We start from the raw sequence: 21,505 nt of genomic DNA, 5'->3' as shown, positions 1-21,505 counted from the left end.
GTGTGTGCAATCTCATTAAAAAAAGTGAAATTAATTTGGATTTTTTGTAGAAATTGATTATTAGTATCTCATTAGTTAGAAATTAATTATTAGTATCTCATTTTAAAGTATTACCAAATTTTTTTTTTTTGTCTGTCAATGAGACGTGCATGGCAAATCCACTAATTATTCAGTAATAATCCAGATTGATTCTAGTGCATTGATACATGTTAAATTTTACTATCTCATTTTAATATAATTTTGTTTATGTAATCTTGAATATCTTATATTTTTGCATTTCATGCTTTGCTATATAATTTATATCTTTAATATTCATGTATATTTTATACATTATACATTAGATCATTAGGAATAATAAAATACAAATGATAATTTTATTTTTACGCCTTTAACCTGATTAGCCCGATGGGCTAGCCCGAAACCCGAAAGTTTAGGGTTAGGGTTGAAGATTTACAACCCGAAAAAATCTCCAACCCGATTAGCCCGCACCCGACTAACCCGGAACCCGATAGGGCTAGCCCGAAAACCCGATGGGCTGGCCCGATTGACATCCCTAGTCATGTCATCCATATCCATGGTCTCCAAATTCAACCATAATAAATAATCCAAAATTTCTCTCTCTAAACTCAATTACCTCGTCAAAACCTTCGTCGTCTTACCGTATCGGATCCATACACATTTTCGAATACGTTTACATACGTATTGCGTTTACGTGTGTAGCTGTATTGTAGGTTTGGGAATGGGTGGAGCTCCATCGACGCCGAGGCTGGGCAGCGGAGCGCCGCAGCAGGAGTCGGCTGACTACTTAATTGCGGCCTTCGTTGGCGAGAAATCGTTTCCTCTCGCCTCTGATTACTGGCAGAAGCTTCTCCAGCTGCAACTCGACCTTCGCTGGGCCCCCGATCGCGTCCGCGAAGCTTGCCATCTTTTCGGTGTGTGCATTGTCCTCTTCGTCTGTTGTTGTTTTTGCTAATGAACTGTTGCTAGCGTTTTATATGTTGTTTGCGCTTTGTTATTAGCTGCAAATGTTTGATTTTTTTTTTTTTGGTGTTGCTTTTTTTAGTTTTCCGACGTGATCAGTCGTTAGTTGCGTTTTTTTAATTCATTTTAATGTCAATTGTGGTGTTATATCGGGTTATGGAAATCTAACGCTATCTGGAATTTGATTTTGCAATTATAAGAATGTTCACATGTTCGCTTGTGGAAATTAACTGATCACATTCTTTTTCCCCCCCTCTTTTTGTATTCTATGTGGTAGAATTCCGCACCTGATCTGTACCATCTTCTGTGGGCGTGTAATTTGAGTTTCAAATTTGAGGAATTTCTATTTATTGTATTCTATAGTTTCTGAAGAATATTCCAGACTGTTCGGTGGAGGAATCTATCAGTTCAGATAATTTATTAATCTGGATTTCTGCAGTTCTAGGTAAACTGTTATTTCTAGAGTTCACAGGTGTTTCTGCTGTCTTCTCAGTCAAGTTGCAGCTTTTTTTGTTGTTATAATTCATCTTTGAGAATATGTGAATGGTGTTGTAGTTTACTATTCAAGTTTCTGTTAAGGTATGCTGCTGAGTCATTTTAATTAAGAGCAGAGCTTGCTTTATGATTTTTGCTTGCAGCAATGAACAATTGTGACACAAGGCACCTTGCGAAGATTTTGATACACCTAACGTGGTGCTTGCAAGAATGTGTTACTGCCGCTGATGTGAAATCTCCAGCTTTCTCTAAAGCTCTTAATGCATTACTTTTATCATCAACTTTTCTGAAGAATCTCATCGAGAGTGCCACGAGCGACAACTTTGAAGAACTATACCTATTGCTGGATGAAACTGAGCCGATTCCCAATGATTTTTCAAAAGGTTCATTTTTTTTTTCTGCATGAATCAATTTAGCTTAGAATCTATATTGTATATAAGGTTTTCTCCCCCTTTCTCTTGCCCTTTCCAGGAGGGAGTTAATAATTTGTACTGCAATACACATACATATATATGCTCGTTTCCTTTCACACATTTAGCATAGATCATAACTCTTATTTGGTTTGTTTTGCTTTCATTGTATGTGTTGCATTCTGAATATACATGCACTTGTTATTTTAGGTGAATGTCTCTATGTTCAATTCTAGAACATGCTTTCCCAAATTTTCCCCTTTTAATTCCTGATAAAATATTCAGTCTCACTTGTTTCACTATCTAATCAGGTGAAAACGTTGCAGACCGCGTCATGTACAGTGTGCTCACATTCATTGCCAAAGTTGATGTTAGGTATGTGTTGATGTTATGCCTGTTGATGCCGTGCCTTCTATCTTAGTTTCTTAATTTATCCAATTTTGTGTATAAGACCTGGAGCATACCTTCTACATCATGAGCTGCTTAACTTCTTACTGATTGCCATGTCGACTCAACTTCTCTCTGGGCCATCACCAGGACCGAGTGAGAAACACCCTTTCCTTGATGCAGCTATGACTCAGGTGGATTCAAGTCTCATAGGCTTTCATCATAATTGTCCAATTATTTTTCCATTTTAAACATCTGGTGTTTCTGCAGGAAAGTTCTTTGGTTGATTTGGTCGTGAACAAGTTATTACTAAATTACACCATGCAGCCCAGGGTTCCATTAAGCAGTTTATTATATGCCATGTTTTCTGAATCAAATCAGCTTGGTGTACTGAGGAGAGTTGGCTCTGCAGCTGGTATAATAGTGTGGTGCAAACATTTCCTTCGTCTATTTTTAACTTTACCTGCGATTTGATGTTTTTGTTTTCTGGTTAAGTTGAATATTGGTTTATTATGAAAACTCTTGGAATCCAATAACTAAATCTTGATTGTTCTGACTGAAATATATTTTGTGTTTGCAGCAAACTTGATGCTGCTGCCCCTTAGTTACTTAGTCAGCTCAAATGGTGAAGCTTTAAGAAGTCCATTGGCAGAAAGGAGTCTAAATGTCTTACTTATTCTTGTTCATTACCGTAAATGCATGTCTGATCCTTCTCTGAAGGATAAAGGTGATAACTGCAATTCAGATTCTCTCCGTAAGGAAGAGCATCAACCTGAGGAAAAAATATATTTTTCAGAAAACCCTTTCTGCAAGGCGGTAGAAAATGTGCGAGATATTGAATGTATGATCCTGGGCATTGCCAGATTCTCTCAATTAAATGATATTTAAAGTGCTGAAGTTTCTGAGTTGTTCGCCTGCAGTCAGCCGCACTGATGTTAAGGGGAATGCACCTGGTGCTCTGACATTGAGGCTACCTTTTGCCTCTCTGTATGATACTCTTGGCATGTGAGTGTTTCCAGAGCCTTGCACTAGACATATAAATTAATGTTATTAACTATAGCAAATGTTAGTATTTTTAATCCTGTTAAATGTGTCATAGGATTTTGCTTATTCAATAGTATATTGGAAAAAGTTTTCTGAAATGCTATGATGTGAATATATAGGGTTCTTTACTTTCATAAGTTTTTTTAATATGATCCCTGTCCACAGTCTCCACATTTTGCATCAACTCCGCATTAACATAGTTGTTCTTATTTAGGTTCATCTTTCAGATCTAGCAGGTTGCATTATTTTCTAATTGAAAGTTAAAACAATCTACAATCTAGGTTAGTACTATATAGGCTTAAGACCTCTCTGTGCCAACACATTACAATGCACTTCTGAGATCTTGAGTGTGAATATAATTCGGTTTTATTGACTGCGTTTTACTTTTATTTTCATTTTATTCAGGTGCTTGGCTGATGAAGCATCTCTCCTGTCGCTTTATTCTCTAATGCACGGAAATTCATACTTTTTGGAGTATATTTTGGTGCGAACAGATCTGGATACACTGGTATGAATTGAATTTTTCTGAAGAAATGATTTCTTGATGTTTCATATGAAAGAGAAAACATGGATATATGATTATATAATGTGAAATAATGACTGGAGACTAACTGTCAACAGTCCTGACTGACTGAATTTAATTATTTGACGAGTACGTTTGTTGTAAAATAGTTGACTTTATCGTATTAATATCCATTTGCTCTCTGTTTAAAGTGTTTATTGCAGGAATATATATTCTTTCCATAGCTATCTTGTAACATGTGATAATAATAAGAATCGTAGTCTAGAGAACTTCTGCACTACTTCATGATAAATTAGGGAGGAGTTCATGTTTGTTGGTCTGTTGGTCTGTCTATTATGTGCTGATGCACGCCGTTATTCCTGTGAATCTTGGTATCATATTTTTTGTATGTCCTACAGTTGATGCCCATGTTGGAAACTTTATATAATGCTCCAAGAAGAACGCCCAATCACATATATATGGTTCTGATAGTCCTTCTTATACTTAGCCAAGATTCCTCTTTCAATGCCAGCATTCACAAACTGGTAAAGAGAATTTTGTTTCAACCTGTAAGTTCATTGTGAAATCTTACTGATTAATGATTATTCTTACAGATGCTTCCTAATGTTCCATGGTATCAAGAACGTCGCCTTCATCAAACTTCTCTTGGTTCCCTAATGATCATAATTTTGGTTAGGACTGTGAAATATAACCTCTCTAAACTGAGGGTGAGACTAGATGCTATGCTTCCGGCTTATTTTTCTCTCTTTTTAGACATTGTAGAGTTTATCCTTTCAAATGTCATCTTGTTAGATTATGACGATTCCTTATCATCTGGAGGCTGTCCTCAAAATATAATCTCATTGAACTCAAACTTTTTCTTTTATGTGTTTAGATGTCCATAACACAAAGCAAGCATAGACGATAACTTGTAATACAATGGAATAATTAATTTTTAGAAGTTATATGGTTATATAGTTCTTTGCCATTTTTATTGCAACAGGATATCTATCTTCACACTAATTGCCTGGCAACTTTGTCAAATATGGCACCAAATGTTAACCGTCTGAGTGCATACGCATCACAACAGTTGGTCAGCCTTTTTGACATGCTTTCACGCAAGTGAGTCACGTTGGTGCTGTTAACCGTCTTAGTGCTTGAATCAAGAGCGCTTTTTTTTGCCTTTTCTCTCCCCTCCCATTTTAAATGTCTCAATCTATAGGTACAATAAATTAGCAGAGCTTAAAAATGATAAGATGAACATAGCAGATGCAGTTGCAAGAGGAAACAACTTTCTGGAGGATCCTGTAAGTCCTTTTTTCCATCATCATCTGACTTTTATGTGATGGCAATAGGGTTATGTATAATATATATTGATCTGCAGTTAATGGAACTGCATATATATACCGACTTCCTGAGACTCGTGTTGGAGATACTAAATGCAATTCTAACTTATGCATTACCAAGAAATCCAGAGGTATCAGAAAGTGCACTTGAATGCTCATGCATATATTATTCATCTGATATTTTTAATACCATCGCTATATCACATATTTTGTGGCTGTGATGTTCAGGTTGTTTACGCAATTATGCATAGGCAGGAGGTTCTTCTACCATTCAGGAATCATCCCCGGTTTAGTGAGCTTCTGGAAAACATATTTACTGTACGTATTCAGTCCTGAGAATATTCCAATTTTGGAACTTTATAATCAAAATTAGGTGTTACCTCATGTATAACAAATGTCCTCTGAATTTCTTTGGTTACCAGGTTGTGAGTTTCTTCAATAGGCGCATAGATACTCAGAAGATGGACTGAGGAATGGTCGGTGGAGAAAGTTCTTGAAGTCATAGTGAACAACTGCCGATCTTGGAGAGGTGAAGGAATGAAGGTATGAAGAAAAATGTTGGATTAAGTAACTAAAGTAATTCTTGTGTTGTACGATTCTTATTATCTTACCCCTATATTTTGGTCTTCAAAGATGTTTACGCAATTACGGTTTATCTATGAACAAGAGAGCCACCCCGAAGAGTTCTTCATTCCATATGTGTGGCAGTTGATATTGTTCGGCAGGTATCCTCATTTCCATTCAAGTTTTCTGCTTTTACCTTCTTTCTACCATTTAGCCAGACACTTTAAAATAGTATATTCTTGGTGTTTTACTCGATTTCGACATTGATCGTTTCCACATGTTTCAATGCAGTGGCTTTACTTTCGACCCTAGCAGCATAAATTTATTCCCGGCACCTGTTCAACGTGTAAGCTCTCTTGCCATCCAGTTAGAAATAACAAAGGGTATTTTATTACATTAGTATTTATTTAAGCAACGCTCATGCAGGAGATAAATGATGGAGTGGAGGTTGAGAAGCTCGAAAATGGCGAGCTGAAAGAAGAGGCACTTGAAGCATAAGCCAGTTTTGTTGAATCAAATGTACATAACACAGAAATAGCACAGTTTCTCATTTGGTTTATATTATATCTCTGAGAGTGTATAGCCATGGTTTTCTCCTGTCTTTTTTATGTGATAGATAGATGTTACCAATGTAAAGAATAAGTGAAATTTCTCAAGCTTGCAGCAATACAAAAGTTGAAATGAAGAGACTTCCATTAATGAAAAGCTAGTAACAGATGTGGGCATTTTGAGCTTTATTGCAGTGCTCTCGTGTCCAGTATTTATTCAGCGAAGACGACGACGACAATATCATTTTTGATAGGGTGGTGTATTTGCTAGCTTGTATGTAAACTTAGTAAAGACGCCATATTCCTTATCACCACCAACTTGATCAACAGGAATTGCTTCACCAATTTCTTTGAGTTCCTCTGCTGTGAGCTTCACTTCCAAGGACGCAATGTTGGCTTCCATATTTTTAATCTTGGTGGTCCCTGAAAGTCGTGGTGTTGAGAAATTCTGATGACATTTATAAAATGTTATAAGGATGTGAGTGATACCAGGTATAGGAACGACGTCGTGGCCCTGATGGAGAAGCCAAGCGAGAGCTAGTTGAGGAGGGGTGCAGGAATGCTTAGCTGCTAAGGCCGCGAAATGGGTGTATATAACTCTGTTCTTTTCCTGATTGTCTCCGGTGAACCTCGGATGCGACGTCTGAGCAAACAACATCAACATGAGTTGATGCTAAAGAGCAAAATATATATGTGCAGAAATTACCAGGATGCTCTGAGAAGGCAAGCTCTCCACCATCCCTTTCCCACCAAAGAATCCATGACCAAGAGGACTGTATGCTACTATACCAATTCCAAGTTCCCTGCACACCGGAATCACATCCTCCTCGATGTCTCGACTCCACAGAGAATACTGCATCTGAACCGCAGTGATGGGATGCACAGCGTGCGCCCTCCTCATCGTCTCAGCACTTGGTTCCGACAACCCAATGTAGCGTATCTTCCCCTCCTCCACCAGCTTCTTCAGCTCCCCCACCTTCAACAACACCACATTACAATTATAACAAAACAGAAGAGTGCCATGTCATCTGATCCGGTGAGATGATACTCACAGTTTCCTCTATAGGCACAGATTGATCAATGCGGTGCAGGTAATACAGATCCACGTAGTCCACCTCGAGCCGCCTAAGGCTGGCCTCGATGCACTGCCTCACGTAGGCGGGATCGCCCCGGACCACAACCTCGCTCATGTCCGCCGTCATAGAAATGCCAAACTTGGTAGCTATTTGCACTCTCTCACGAGGCAGATCTTTCAAAGCCTGAACATATTAACAAAAATATTAGTGTACATTTGGTAGGTTAGTTGAATATAAAGCGAATGTGTTACCTTGGCAATCATTTTCTCGTTGTCGCCTTGTAGGCCGTACATATCAGCAGTGTCAAAGAATGTGATGCCTTTGTTGAATGCTTCTTTGAGTAGCGCAACTCCGACTTCATGGGGCAGAGGAGCATTCAGTATTCCCGAAAGGCTCGCGCACCCGAACCCCACTCGAGAGACCTCAATCATCACAAACATTATAATTATCATTATTGAAAAACCACAGCTATATATGTAAATTATATCGATATTGTTTTTTGTTTACCTCCAAACCTTGGGAGCCCAGTTTCACTCTTGGCACTTGAATCCCATGACTCTGCTCCATTCTTCTTACCAACCAAAGCTCTCTTCTCTCCTCTAAACTTCAGTGATACAACAATAGCTAGTGATGAGAGAGAGAGAGAATGTGAGAGGAATATATATAGTGGAGAGAGATGCATGAAGATGACATTATGTTTACTAATAATTGATAGAGACTTGCCTAGTTGTCCAGTGAGAGTCGTGTGTCATTAAAACTTGTGAAATTTCGGACTTTCTAAGATGGCTTGTTTCTCATCTAGATTTTATAGGTCAACTTCAGTACGCCCGGAATTTATAATACTAGTATTTTTTTTTCTTCTTCTTTAAAAAGAATTTATATAAGTATTTAGTATATAGTCGTGTGTCTTTAGTATATAGTATTTTAGTATATAATCGTGTGTCGTATTTTGAGGTCAAGGTCTGTGCGCCCAGGATTTCTAAGATGGCTTGTTTCTCAGTTACATTTTATAGGTCAAGTTCAGTATGCCCAGAATTTATAATATGGTTTCTTTCTCGCGTGTGATTATATAGGAGAGAGCAAGTTGCTACATATAGAGGGAGGCTGCTTTGTGTAACTGTCCATTCTCTAAAATAATCATAATTTCTATTGAGCTGTTGATAAAAAATAGTCTTATTCTATTTATGAACACTGTGTCACAATAGATTATCCTTTACTCCCTCCGTCCACCAATTAAAGCCCTACTTGCCTTTAAATATTTGTCCACCAATTAAAGCTTCATTGTGCTTTTTGTACCCTTTTACCCTCCTTCTTTACTTTAAATTACTACCCTTTGGCATTAATTATCCCACCTCATTTTTTACCCCATTTAATTAACTAACTAATCATTCCCCTAATTATCCATGAAACTCTCTCTCTCGTCTTCATTAAACTCTCTTTCTCTCTTAGTCTTCGTCTCTCTGAATTCGAAGAAAACCCACGATCTTCGTGTTCCTCTCTCTGAATCAATTGAGAAGACTAGATCTTCGTCTACTTTTCTCGGATTGATTGAGACCCACGATCTTCGTGTTTCTCTCTCTGAATCGATTGAGAAGCCTAGATCTTTGTCTTCCTCTCTCTGAATTCGAAGGAAACCCTAGATCTACATTTCTCCCGTCCATGGATCTATGTGGCTCTCACATCAGTCCATCATCATCGATGGACTCGATGGTGGAAGAAACTCCATTCCCGGAGAAGGCTTTCTCTGTACCAGACACGGTCGTGCCGAAATCTGACTTGGCTGGATCTCCAGATATCTGAAGCCATCCTCCCCGATGCAGGCTACGAAAAATGGGTAGCAACCGGTGTCATGGCTGATGACGAACCCCCGCCTACAACACTGAGAGGAGAGAGGTCGAAGGCCGAGGCAGAGAGATGGGCAGATGGGAGGTGGTGAGCGAGAGGGTGTGGTGAGAAAGGGACAACGACCAGAGGTGGTTCTCGGCGACTGTATCAGAGCGGTTGTTGTTGGAATTCGAGGCGGCGGCCTTTCCCTTCACTAGATCGGAGCGGTTGTTGCCGGAATCTGAGGCGGCGACCTTCCCCTTCATTGGATCGGTGCGGTTGTTGCCGGAATCCGAGGTGGTGGCCTTGTTCACTTAGGGGGTTTTTGGATTTGGTCATTGAATTTCATTTTTTTTTTCCTCCAATTGTTCGATCAAAAATTGGGGGTGAGACAGAGGGATGAAGAAGGTAGCAGGAGGGAGAGAGCAAGAGATCGATGAGAACAGAGAGAGGGAGAGAAAAAAGAGAATAAATTAATAAAGCAAAAGTATCTCATAATCATAGATTAGTAAAAGTAATTTAATATCTTAACCACTACCATTTTATTTCACCTACAACACCTTTTTCAGCTTTCTTAGTTTCCGCGCCGACACCCAAATGTGGCTTTAATTGGTGGACGGAGGGAGTATATATTAACTTATTTACTTATTCTATCACATGTGAGATCTTCTCTTCACTCACAATACAATTAATTATCATTATTAATTATGTGTGTGTCTGTTGGCCTAGCGGTAGGAGGGATATTATTCAACTTCATTATGCCGAAAATAATAAAATATTATTCAACTTCGGCGTGCTCGCTCCCTCTTATTAAAATCTGTGTCACTCCTCTAAATATTATTTTTTCCTCTTAGGATTATTTTTATAGGACGGGGAGAATATTATTCAAGTTCAGTATGCCGAGAATAATAAAATATTATTCAACTTCGGTGTGTTCACTCCCTCTTATTAAAATCTGTGACACTCCCTCTTAGGATTATTTTTACAGGACGAAGGGTATATTATTCAAGGTCAGTGTGCCGAGAATAATACTCCCCCCGTCACCAAAAAATTTGCCCCAATTTCCTTTTTTGGGAGTCACCCAAAAGTTTGCCCCAATCTCTTACTTTCTATTTTTGTATATAGCTCCACCATTAACTTTATAATTACAATAATTTAAACACTATTTTTGTACATGACCCCACTATCAAACAATTTTACCAACTTTTATTAAAATCCGTGCTGCTCCCCATGGGGCAAACTTTTGAGGGATGGATGGAGTAAAATATTATTCAACTTCGGTGTGGATTATTTTTACAGAATAGATGGAGAATTATTCAAGTTTAGTGTGCCGAGAATAATAAAATATTATTGAATTTGGATGTGCTCGCTCCTCTAGATTGCAGTTGTTTCTTTATCTCAGCCTGCATAATAGTCTCCATGTATTATGTCTACTGGGACCACATCAAGAGTTGTGCAATCTGAGTGGACAATATTACTCAAGGAAACTTAGACGTGCTTGTTGAATGGGTACTCACATCATGTCCGGTTTATAATTAAGTTAATGATTTTATTGATGTAGCATCACATTCACCACCTCCTATAAATTTGGCCGACCTCCTCTGCAATGACATCTCGTCTCCGAGTAACGCGTAACTCCTCGACTCTCCATTGTATATTTTGATGCAATCAAGTGCACACAACTTAAAATAGAATTGCACGGTTAAAATAAAAATATGAACCCAACTTACTATGTGCTCACTATGCATATGCAACGAGAATGTTCTTCTCTCGAGCTTCTAAATATACGAGTTCCGAATTATATTATCTAAATATTCATTCTTTTACATGTATTATAATTCACAACAACTTATCAAATGCTCAACATCCATTAGAGCGGATCCCCATCATGATTGATTGATTATCTTCTTAGCCTAGATTGATTGATTATTTAAAAACTTGTCTACATATCAAAATATATAGAACAATGGCCACAAAATTTAAAATTTAGTACTATTAGAAAGATAAACTAATTTTGATCACACAACTCACAAAATATTTTATAATTTTATATAAATGAACATTTTATTAGATATAATAGGGCTGTAAATTCGGGTACCCAGGTACCCTACCCGTAAAATGCGGGTACCCGCGGGACAAAAATCGCCCAAAACCCCACCCTCACCCGACCCTCCTGCATGCTGCGAGTACCCGAATACCCGCAACGGATACCAACGGCGGGTATGAGGGTACCCTCACAGTCCCGCAAATTTTTTTTATTGTAATTTTGCGGGTTTTTGGTCCCGCGGGAGGGTATTTTGTCCCGCATTTCACAATTTTTTTTGAAAATATCCTTTCTATTTCATCGATTATCCATAAAACCTGTGACGAATAAATAATAAATAAACAGGTGACAAACAAGCACAACGATCAAAATTCAAGTTCAAACGCTAAATCAAAGATCAATCCAACAGTCTAATAAATACAAAGTCAATAATAAAGTAATAGTACTAGAGGTAGTTTCAAAATGAAATTAATAGTGTAGAAAGTCACAAAATACAATTAGGGCTTGGAGTTTTTGGGAGTTAATTCCTAAAATTCCTAAATAAAATTATTTAATTTTAATTTTTTAATATTATTTGCGGGTAATGCGGGTACCCGCGATTTTTGAGGATATGATACCCGCACCCGACCCTCCTCTTTAAATTTGTGGGTATCGGGTATCCGATACCCGCGCGGGTATCGGGATGGGTGAGGGTATACCCGATACCCGCAACCCGATTTTACAGTCCTAGATATAACAACAATAAATTTTACATGGACAGTAAAATTTAAATTCAATATCTTTTTTAAAATTAAAAAAAATACTATATGTTCTTATCAATAAAGAAAAAATATGGTATTGTATTTCAAAATAAAAAAATATGCTATAATCAATTAATAAAAAATATGACATTTTATTTCAAAATAAAAAAATATATGTTCTAATCAATTAATAAAAATATAATACTCCCTCCGTCCCACTTCAAGTGTCCTGTTTCTTTTCAGCACGATTATTTAAAAAAAATGTAAACTAGATTATTAAGTAGTGTCGTGTAGAGTTAAAAAGATGGTGTGGGTACCAAAAATTCTTACTTTTTGAGATTAACTTTTTTCATAAAGGGAAATACTCCCTTCGTCTCGTCTATCTTGAGACATTTTTTTGGGCACGAAAATTAAGAAATTAGTGTTTTGTGTGTAGGTACGCCCAAAAGGGAAAGTGTCTCAAAATAGGTGATCAGACATATGGAGTAGGACATTTAAAGTGAGACAACCCAAAATGGAAAACAAGACACTTGAAGTGAGACACTGATACAATAATATATACACAAGTTGTCATGAATAAATACACAAATTACATTTAATATAATAACTATTATTTGAAAATAATTAGTGGAATTTTTCGATATATATAATTAATAGATATAGAATAAACCTAAAAAACAAATAGCATATATATAATTAAGTAGACATAAATCTACTAATATATATATATATATATATTATTGTGTATATATATATATAATCTAGAGTGAATTTTTAAAATGGCCACTTTCATATTGTAAAGATAAAAAATGTCCACTAAAATAAAAAACTTAAAAAATGTCCACTGTTACCAAAATACCATTCACATTAAAAATTAAAAAAATGTCCACTTTACATCACCCCTTTAAAAAATCCCGCAATTCACAACCAGTGTGAATTCACAACTAAAATTTTTTAGTTGTGAATTCACACTGGTTGTGAATTGAGAATTCATAACCAGTCGAATTCACAACCAGAATTTTTTGTTTGTGAATTCACAACCAGTCGAATTCACAACCAAAATTTAATTCACAACCAGTCGAATTCACAACCAAAATTTAATTCACAACTAGAATTTTTTGGTTGTGAATTCACAACAAACGAATTCACAACCAGATTTCTGTTGGTTGTGAATTCACAATCAGTCGAATTCACAACTAGAATTTATTTTGGTTGTGAATTCAAGTAGTTGTGAGTTTGAGTTTTTAAAGTTTGAATTCACAATTAAAACTGTAATTTATTTTGATTGTGAATTTATAGATTTGGTTGTAAATTCAAGAATATTAAGTTGTGAATTCATGGAGCTGGTTGTGAATTCAAGAACATTAAGTTCTAAATTTGGTTGTGAATTTAAGAACATTAAAAAAATAATTATACAGCTCAATCAAATTGTTGTACAACACCAAAATACAACAACTCAATCTACCATCAAAATACATCAATTCCTCTAAATCAACAATCAAAATACAACAAAATATTATTCGAATCAATTCAGTCTACAATTAAAATACAACAATTCCTTCAAATCAACAATCTCAACATTCAATCTCGGAATCAACAATCTCAACAGATCTTAGAACAAAAAATCATTCACAGACGTATCAAATCTAAACTTTTTTTCAAGGAAGTAAAACAAAAATCCCCAAAATTACTCAGATATGGAATTAGGGTTTTTTTGCCTGGGAAAACGCGCCGCCTCTGAGCGCGCTGCACTGCGCCTTTCCTCTCGCCGCCCAGACCACTTCCCGGCGGCCTCTGCCAGACGCCAAACACTGTCCTCAGCAACACCGCCTCCGTTCTGTACCGTGAAAGAGGAGGAGGAGAAGAAGAAGCCGAGGAGCGCCGCCCCTACCTGACGTCGGAGATGGCGAAGGCGACGAGGCCGGGGCAGAGACGACGAGGCCTGGGCGATGGCGCTTCGCGGCGGGGGGTGAAGCAGAAGATGGCAGAGGCGACAAGGTCGGGGGCGGCGGCGCTTCGCGGCAGGGGGTGAAGCAGGAGATGGTGGAGGCGACGAGGCCGAGGCGGCGACGCTTCGGATTTCAAGCCCCAAGCTGCCTGGAACCCTAGATCTACCACGCCTGGAAGTCTAGAACCCTAGATCTGCAACATCCCCCCACAACCACTGCCGGATTTGAACCAGCAACCTAAGGATTAAGGCGGCGGCGGAGATGAAGGCGGTGGAGATAGACGGCGGCGGCGATGGAGATGAAGATAGTCTGGAACCCAAGATCTACCACTCCACGCTGCAGTCGATGAGGCAGGGGCGGCGGTGGACGACGTAGAGGAGGTCGGTGGCGTGCGGGCCTCACAGAGGAGGAAGGTGGTGGCACGGATGGCAGTGGAGGAGGAGGTGAGGAGCTCCGGGCACATGGGGAAGATGCGGCGGAGGTCGGCGACGGTGATGCGTGGAGAAAGAGAGAGAAGAGAATGAGAGAGGAGAAAAATGCGTGGAGGGAGAGAGAAGAGAATGAGAGAGAGAAAGAGAGAGTACATGTATTTAAGAGAGGGTATTTCTGTCTTTTCAATCAAAAAATGGATAGTTTTTATTATTTTTATCTTAGTGGACAATTTTTATCTTTACAATATGAAAGTGGATAGTTTTATATATTAACTCAATAATCTATTACTCCCTCCGTCTCGCTTCAAATCGCCTTAAATTTTTTCGACACGAAAATTAAGGAATGTATAATAAAGGTGTAAAGTGATGGTGGGATCATCCAAAAAGTAGTGTTAAATATTTCTAAATTTGGGTTGAGTCATTTGAAGTGGAACAACCCAAAATAGAAATAAAGTCATTTGAAGAGGGATGAAGAGAATAATATATATCATATTAATATATAATAGTATATATTTTTTTACTGATCTTTTCCCTATATATATAATCTTGGATCAATAAATCTACTGTTTCGGATCCATTAATGGATATTATAGACGAGTGGATTAATAGTTTGTAACTGTAATACTAATTTAATTATTATAATTAATTTATTATCCTGAGTTATATTTTTTAATCTAAAAAAGCCTAAAACTTAGAATTTGTAAAAGTAGAAATACTTAATTCTTGGGATGGCTAAATGATAGGAATGCGTTCAATATATATAAAAATATTGCAAATAAAAAGTCCCACCACGTCATCCGAACCCTACGCTTTACTCCAATTGTATTAGCCCACGTCATCACAATACACCGAAGCATTAACTATAAGATGACGCAAACTCAGACCGAGTTGACTCAAGAGTTAAAATAAGCAATATCCGATGACGAAAGGAATGGGCCGGCGCGGCGGCGAGGCGGCGACGCTTCTCTGCCTCCTGATGTTGAGCGCCGTGTGGCGCGCGGCGGCACTCTCGCTGATTGTGAGCGACGTCGAGTGCGTCTACGAATACGTTTTCTACAAGGACGACACCGTGTCGGGGAATTTCGTCGTCATCGATCACGACGCCGCCTGGAGCTCCGGTCGTGCGGGCATCGACTTCACCGTATTAGACAGATTTTTATCTCTCCCTCTCTCTCTCTATATATATATATACATGTATATACGTATATGTTTTTGCATGATTGAGTGTTTATTGTGAACGATGTGCAGTTACGTTGGATTGTGCGAGGTGGAATTAGGGGTAGGAGTGCATTTGCTTTATGCTTTGGGAGAGAAACTATTTAGTGGAGTATTTTATTTTGTGGATCGAATAACAAATAGAGATGTTTCTGTATGTGTGTAAATTCTTTTAGAATTAGCTTATATCATCTATTCACGAATAGCTGCACATTAATTAGTCCCAAAGGTTTTGGTGTAATCTGAAGCTATGAAATTCTATTTGAAGATTAATGAAATAGAAGGTGGTGGAAATGGAAAAAGGAAGATATATATATATATATTTTATTTGTTTTTGATCATGTGATTTTTGTGATTGTTTCTCTATCGAGTTTATATTCTTTATAGTTTGAGATTGTGGTGTAAACAGATTCAGGGATTAGTTTGGTGTAGTTAGTAGTGAAGCATTTCAAGATGATGAATCTTGAATATAAGTTTGATAGGTTCATTGCATATACATGCACAGTTATATAGAAAAATTGCTAGTATTTTTTAATTGGCTGCTGTGATTGATTTCTGCTGAACAATTTTGATATTTGTGGAAAGTTGGAAAAACCCCAAAGTGTCATGCTTCTGCTCCTCCGAAAATCTAATTTTTAGAGAGAAACAACATCCTAAAATGACAACTGCAGAGGATTATAGCATTAACAAGTATGCATCAGGTTTGGAGATTGATGGATTCCAACTTATTATACAGTTAGAATGTGTGATCCGATTAGCATTGTTGTGGAAAGGAGTTGTGTGTTTTTGCTTGCAATTTGTGTGTGAAGAAGTTATGAAACAATTTTGATTCTTAATTATTGGTGTGAATGTAGGTGACATCTCCAGAAGGCAATACAGTGCAGTCCTTGAAGGGATCATTTGGTGAGAAATTCGAGTTCAAGGTTCCGACAAATGGAATACACAAATTCTGCTTCCACAATCCATGGTCGGCGCCAGAAGCAGTCTCCTTCGACATTCATGTTGGCCACATTCCCAAACAACAGGATCTAGCCAAGGATGGTTGGTGTCCTCTCTTGTCTTGTCTTGTCTTCATTTGTTAAGGAGTAGTAGATTTTGTTGGATATATAGTTTAGTTTGAAATGTGCAGAGCATTTGGAGGCTGTGAATGCGAAGATTGCTGAAGTGAGGGAGGCTCTGACGTCTGTTACACTAGAGCAGAGGTACCTCAAAGCACGCGGGCATCGTCACCGCCGTAGTAAGATCCCTTGGCCTCGATTATGTAATGTATGTATGTATGGATGGTGTGAGTGAGGTTGATTTGGTGCAGCGAGTGAGAGCACACGAAAGCTAGTGATGAGGTACACGGTGGGGGAATACATGTTGCTGGCTGCATTGAGCGGTCTTCAGGCGCTCTACATTAGAAGATTGTTCAACAAATCCGCCCGCGTTTGACCGGAATATCAAATCATGCACAACCTGCTTTCTCTACTAATATAAATGCCTATTTGCCGGAATGTTTACCCGAATTACTGATTTTTGCAATTACAATACAATACCAACTTTTCATTTATTTACAATCACAAAATCCCTAATTTATTTTTCACTAAAATGATGTCGTCTGGATGGTACATATTAAATATGCAAACTACAATCCAGAAAATTCTTGAGCGGATTAGTAAATAAAGAAAGAAGATAAAATGGGAGACACGTCATTGTACTCAATCTTAGATTTTGTCTGAAAATGGAGTGCTCGAGGACAATATTCATTAATACAAAGGCGACTTTAGTTGTTGCCACGCCATTGGATAAGATCCTACCCTTTATGTACCCTCATGGGACAAACTTTTTTTGTCGGTTATATCTTTTGACTGTTCACAACACATATTGTTTTTTTTTTTTTTTTTTTTATCTTCACAACACATATTGTTGGATATCTATTCCCATAAATAATTTCTTTCCCTCTTTTCTTTTTTAATATTTCCCCCCTATTAATATGAGTGAAATAATCTATTTATCATAGCGGTATTAATATGGTATTATATTTGTATAGAGGCAATAATCATGATTAGAACATCTCTCCCTCTATTCCAAGGATTTAGTTTTAGTTTGATATTCTTTCTTGGGTTATTAGCCTGTAAATACACGAACTTTTTATATTTTTTGAAATTTAACATGACTTTTATTTTTAGCCCACAAATACACGAACTTAGTATTTTTTCTGATTTTTGACATCGACATGAAAAAATTCTATCTATTGTTGAGGTGGAGGCCGGAATACATGACGTGGACTACGAAATATGCACTTGAATAGAGTAATTTGATTCATTATTTTGATTAGAGAGTGAATGACATGATATACCGGTCTTCACGTTAATAGTAAATTAGAATTTTTTTTATCGATGTCAAAAATCAGAAAAAATGTTAAGTTCGTGTATTTGTGGGCTAAAAATAAAAGTCATGTTAAATTTCAGAAAATATAAAAAGTTCGTGTATTTACAGGCTAATAACCCTTCTTTCTTGGAGTGTTGGCATTCATTCTTTTTTATTTTTATTTTTTACAATTATAACTTTTTTTTTTTTTTTTGAGAATTTACAATTTTAACTTGATTTTGAAACAACTGTTGCAGATTCTTTTTCTAGAGCATGATTCAACTTTCATTGTTTAAGAACAATAATTTACCAATATCTTGATAAATAGAATGATGGAGATATAATCTAGAAAGGCCCACTTTCAAAATGGATTCTAAACGAGTAATTTTTTAAAAAGACCCTATAAAAAAATCCTAGTATTTTCCACCATAAATTGAGGGAGGGCATTTCCGTCCAAACACACACCTACACAATTCTCCCCTTTTGTTATTTAAACAGAAAACTGTTGGGATCAAATTCTTTGATTTTGGCTTTCAACAACTTCTTCATCCCACATCATCAACTGAAATCAAGACATCGATCTCTCTCCGCTTCGGTCGCGTAAAGAAATGTTGGCTGTTTTCGACAAATCGGTGGCGAAAAGCCCAGATGCACTGGCGCAGAATCCACAAAATGAATCGCTTCCCGCACTCGAAGACAAATTCTTGGCCACCTATTTCTCGTCCGTACACCCGGGCTCCGTCGTCATTAACCTCGCCTCTTCCGGTTTCATGGCCTACTCTTCTGACAGACAAAACCCTATTCTCCCCAGGTTTCGTTCTTTCCCCCTTTATTTTGTTAGAAATATTGATTTGGTTTTGCCGATGACAGTTGAAACTTGACTTTTACCTATTCGTTTTGCGACATTGTTCAAGGGCTATAGTTTTTCAGAAGGAAAAAGATTGGATTTTGATTTTATTTTTGTTTTCTTTTTCTGAGTTGGGACTGTTTTTTGGGTTTGTAGGTTTTCTTCATGATCTGATTTACTAGGTTATGAGCTGTATTTTTTTAGCGTAAAGGCTATAACTATATGCTTATGTTTGTGTAGTTATAGCTAACTGAATCTTTAATACTGAGTTTGTGGATTTTTGGATTTTCATCTTAACTTTTTTATATTGTTTTGTTGCGACATTTAGACTGCATGATGAAGGCTATTTTTGTTGAATTTGATATCTCTCAGTTTACAATTATTGAATTTGATTCTTTGAATTTGGTTGTAGCCCAAAGGGGTTGGTTTTTCATTTGCTATGCTGGTTTTTTATTTGCAAAGTTTTCTTCGAATTGCATTTGTCTGAGTTGTTTGTTATGTGCATTTTCTCTGTACTCGAATTTGTGTAAGTTAGTTTTAACATTATTATTAGCAATCTTTGGTTGTTCAGCTAAATGGACTTGCACACCCTCTCCTCTGTTTTGTGATCCCTTGTCTTTCTCTGTGGTGAGTTTCTGTAGTTAGTTAGATCAACGTAGGTATTCTGATTTATGTGTCATCTTTGCAGACTGTTTGGAGTTGTGGATGACATATTCTGCTTATTCGAAGGCCACATCCAGAATGTTGCCCACCTTAAGCAGCAGTATGGGTTAAACAAGACAGCGAATGAGGTGATCATTGTTATTGAGGCTTACAGGACGTTGAGGGACAGAGGCCCTTATCCTGCTGATCAAGTGGTGAGGGATATTCAAGGGAAGTTTGCCTTCGTCCTGTTTGATAGTGCTTCCAACAATGCATTTGTTGCATCTGTGAGTAACTTTTTTATCCTGCAGTCATTACCACCTGTATCTTGTAGCGAAATATGAAATATCTCAGGTCGAATGAATCTCAAACTTTTGGTACAGGACGCTGATGGAAGTGTTCCCTTCTTTTGGGGTACTGATGCGGATGGCCATCTCGTTCTCTCTACTGATGGAGAAGTCGTGAAGCAAGGTTGTGGCAAAACATTCGCTCCGTTTCCAAAAGGTACTGTTTTCAATAGCATTATGTTGTCTATTTTCATGTTATATACGCCTTCAGGCTTACTAGTTATTTGTCATGGATAGCTACAGGCTTCTAGCTTATTTCACACTGTTAAAGTTTAGGTGAAAACTAAGGCAACATGAAAGAGTTATGAGAATGTTTGTTTGAGACGGTATAATTGGTTTTGTTATGCCCAAAATACTATACTTCTTAACTATGTGTTTGCAGTTTGAGTCATGGCTTACAGAAAGTATGAAATAATGAATGCCTAAGTAAATCCTTGAATAGTGAGACTAATTAATACTAGAAGCTGCAATATGCCAATACAAATAGGTACTAATTCATAAGGAAACTCGTAAAGGCTCAAATCATAGAGGAAAATACTTGTGTTTCTTACTTTTACATATGAATCGTTATTGAGAAACTTTCTCTACATAAGAATTCCCTCTCCTTGTGGCATGACTTGCTGCTTGATCAAATATGCATATTCATCCAAATCATATATATGTCTTGTAATTGCTCTAAGCAATCAGCTTCACTTCAAATATGCACATTGCTCCTGTCGCGAGCATCTTATTCGCCCATGATCACCAGTAAAATCGAGAATGGTAATATTCAATACAGTTTTTACCTTGTAGCCTATGTATTATAACTTGGACTGAATGGTCATCATTGTGAAAGATGGATGTATACGTATTTGAGCGTTGGAAATCTTATAAAACCGCGCTGTTAATCAATTACGAGCTGTTATGCTGGTTAGAAAGAAGTCTCTCGTTTCCCAAATTTAGGTTTATCGAAGTCAAATCTAGAATTGGTTCAAAAATTAATATATATGGCCTTTACCTCTTCTTTACTATATCAAGCACTCATATAAGATGAATATATTTCTCCATCCATCAGGATGCTTCTACACATCTTCTGGAGGTCTCCGAAGCTACGAGCATCCTGTCAACGAACTGAAGGCTGTGCCAAGAGTCGACAGCTCAGGCGAAGTGTGTGGTCTGACCTTCAAGGTGGACGCAGAGTCGCGCAAAGGGAACACAGGAATGCCTAGAGTCGGAAGCGACGCTAATTGGTCCCAAAACTACTGAGCTAACTCACTGACTTCATCACACTTATGTCCGAGGCTTATGTTATTAGCGGCTGCGGATTTGCTCTCGTATTTATCTACTATGATGAGATCAAAAGTATTGTGCCTTTGATGCTTTGTAAAACAATCTCAATTTCTTACTGTTTGTCACAACTGAAGCCATTTTGTTGGCCTTAACATACATAAATAATCAACACCCTTTTAAGGTTGTGTTTTTATTACATGTCTCACATAGGAGACTCGTCGCGAATCACGAATAGGTCACGCTAAACTGACCATCTCACAAATTCAGTGAAATTCAGAATCATAGTATATCATATACTCATATTGCTTGTGGAATCATCTAGTTTCTTCTTCTTCTTCCTTTCTCTATTTATTAGTATTATTGCTAAATAATTGTTATTGGAGTAGAGAGAAAAGACAAGACTGTAGAGGCAATTGAAATAAGACTGCTCAAGCATATCAAGACAAATTGCAAAATTAATTTGACTCTGTGGCAAAATGCGTGCAGTTTCTG

At 37.5% G+C, this 21,505-nt stretch overlaps 3 protein-coding genes and 1 pseudogene across 4 annotated transcripts; 3 read left to right on the top strand and 1 right to left on the bottom strand.

Annotated features, from left to right (window-relative positions):
• Positions 1-553: 553 nt before the first annotated feature.
• On the top strand, positions 554-6,414 carry LOC131001120 (uncharacterized; annotated as a pseudogene).
• Positions 6,405-8,108, bottom strand: LOC131001122 (perakine reductase-like). Of its 2 annotated transcripts, XM_057927368.1 has the most exons (6): positions 7,861-8,108; positions 7,605-7,775; positions 7,330-7,536; positions 6,984-7,253; positions 6,767-6,920; positions 6,405-6,700 (listed from the first exon to the last, which is right to left on the bottom strand). In XM_057927368.1, the coding sequence occupies exons 1-6, from the start codon at positions 7,918-7,920 to the stop codon at positions 6,519-6,521; spliced, it is 1,044 nt and encodes a 347-aa protein (XP_057783351.1). In that variant the 5' UTR covers positions 7,921-8,108; the 3' UTR covers positions 6,405-6,518. The 2 variants fall into 2 exon arrangements, with proteins under 2 accessions (XP_057783351.1, XP_057783350.1); XM_057927367.1 differs by having other exon boundaries at positions 6,405-6,920; positions 7,861-8,073.
• A 7,116-nt stretch (positions 8,109-15,224) lies between these two features.
• On the top strand, positions 15,225-17,147 carry LOC131001119 (transmembrane emp24 domain-containing protein p24beta3-like). The gene is made up of 4 exons (XM_057927366.1): positions 15,225-15,482; positions 16,411-16,597; positions 16,686-16,793; positions 16,866-17,147. The coding sequence occupies exons 1-4, from the start codon at positions 15,261-15,263 to the stop codon at positions 16,988-16,990; spliced, it is 642 nt and encodes a 213-aa protein (XP_057783349.1). The 5' UTR covers positions 15,225-15,260; the 3' UTR covers positions 16,991-17,147.
• Positions 17,148-18,343: 1,196 nt separating this feature from the next.
• On the top strand, positions 18,344-21,206 carry LOC131001118 (stem-specific protein TSJT1-like). The gene is made up of 4 exons (XM_057927365.1): positions 18,344-18,719; positions 19,444-19,684; positions 19,781-19,901; positions 20,799-21,206. The coding sequence occupies exons 1-4, from the start codon at positions 18,517-18,519 to the stop codon at positions 20,987-20,989; spliced, it is 756 nt and encodes a 251-aa protein (XP_057783348.1). The 5' UTR covers positions 18,344-18,516; the 3' UTR covers positions 20,990-21,206.
• Positions 21,207-21,505: the final 299 nt, after the last annotated feature.

This window comes from Salvia miltiorrhiza, chromosome 8 (assembly GCF_028751815.1).
Source record: "Salvia miltiorrhiza cultivar Shanhuang (shh) chromosome 8, IMPLAD_Smil_shh, whole genome shotgun sequence".
NCBI lineage: Eukaryota > Viridiplantae > Streptophyta > Magnoliopsida > Lamiales > Lamiaceae > Salvia > Salvia miltiorrhiza.
This window is presented reverse-complemented; position numbering and strand designations above follow the sequence as displayed.

Excerpts from the sequence above, each read along its gene's own strand:
- LOC131001119 (XM_057927366.1), top strand. The coding sequence starts at position 15,261 with ATGACGAAAGGAATGGGCCGGCGCGGCGGCGAGGCGGCGACGCTTCTC. Across the intron at positions 15,483-16,410 it reads GTGCGGGCATCGACTTCACC|GTGACATCTCCAGAAGGCAA; the intron begins GTATTAGACAGA and ends GTGTGAATGTAG. Across the intron at positions 16,794-16,865 it reads CGGGCATCGTCACCGCCGTA|CGAGTGAGAGCACACGAAAG; the intron begins GTAAGATCCCTT and ends GATTTGGTGCAG.
- LOC131001118 (XM_057927365.1), top strand. The coding sequence starts at position 18,517 with ATGTTGGCTGTTTTCGACAAATCGGTGGCGAAAAGCCCAGATGCACTG. Across the intron at positions 18,720-19,443 it reads CAAAACCCTATTCTCCCCAG|ACTGTTTGGAGTTGTGGATG; the intron begins GTTTCGTTCTTT and ends TCATCTTTGCAG. Across the intron at positions 19,685-19,780 it reads ACAATGCATTTGTTGCATCT|GACGCTGATGGAAGTGTTCC; the intron begins GTGAGTAACTTT and ends CTTTTGGTACAG.
- LOC131001122 (XM_057927367.1), bottom strand. The coding sequence starts at position 7,920 with ATGGAGCAGAGTCATGGGATTCAAGTGCCAAGAGTGAAACTGGGCTCC. Across the intron at positions 7,776-7,860 it reads TGGGCTCCCAAGGTTTGGAG|GTCTCTCGAGTGGGGTTCGG; the intron begins GTAAACAAAAAA and ends GTGATGATTGAG. Across the intron at positions 7,254-7,329 it reads CTGTGCCTATAGAGGAAACT|GTGGGGGAGCTGAAGAAGCT; the intron begins GTGAGTATCATC and ends GTGTTGTTGAAG.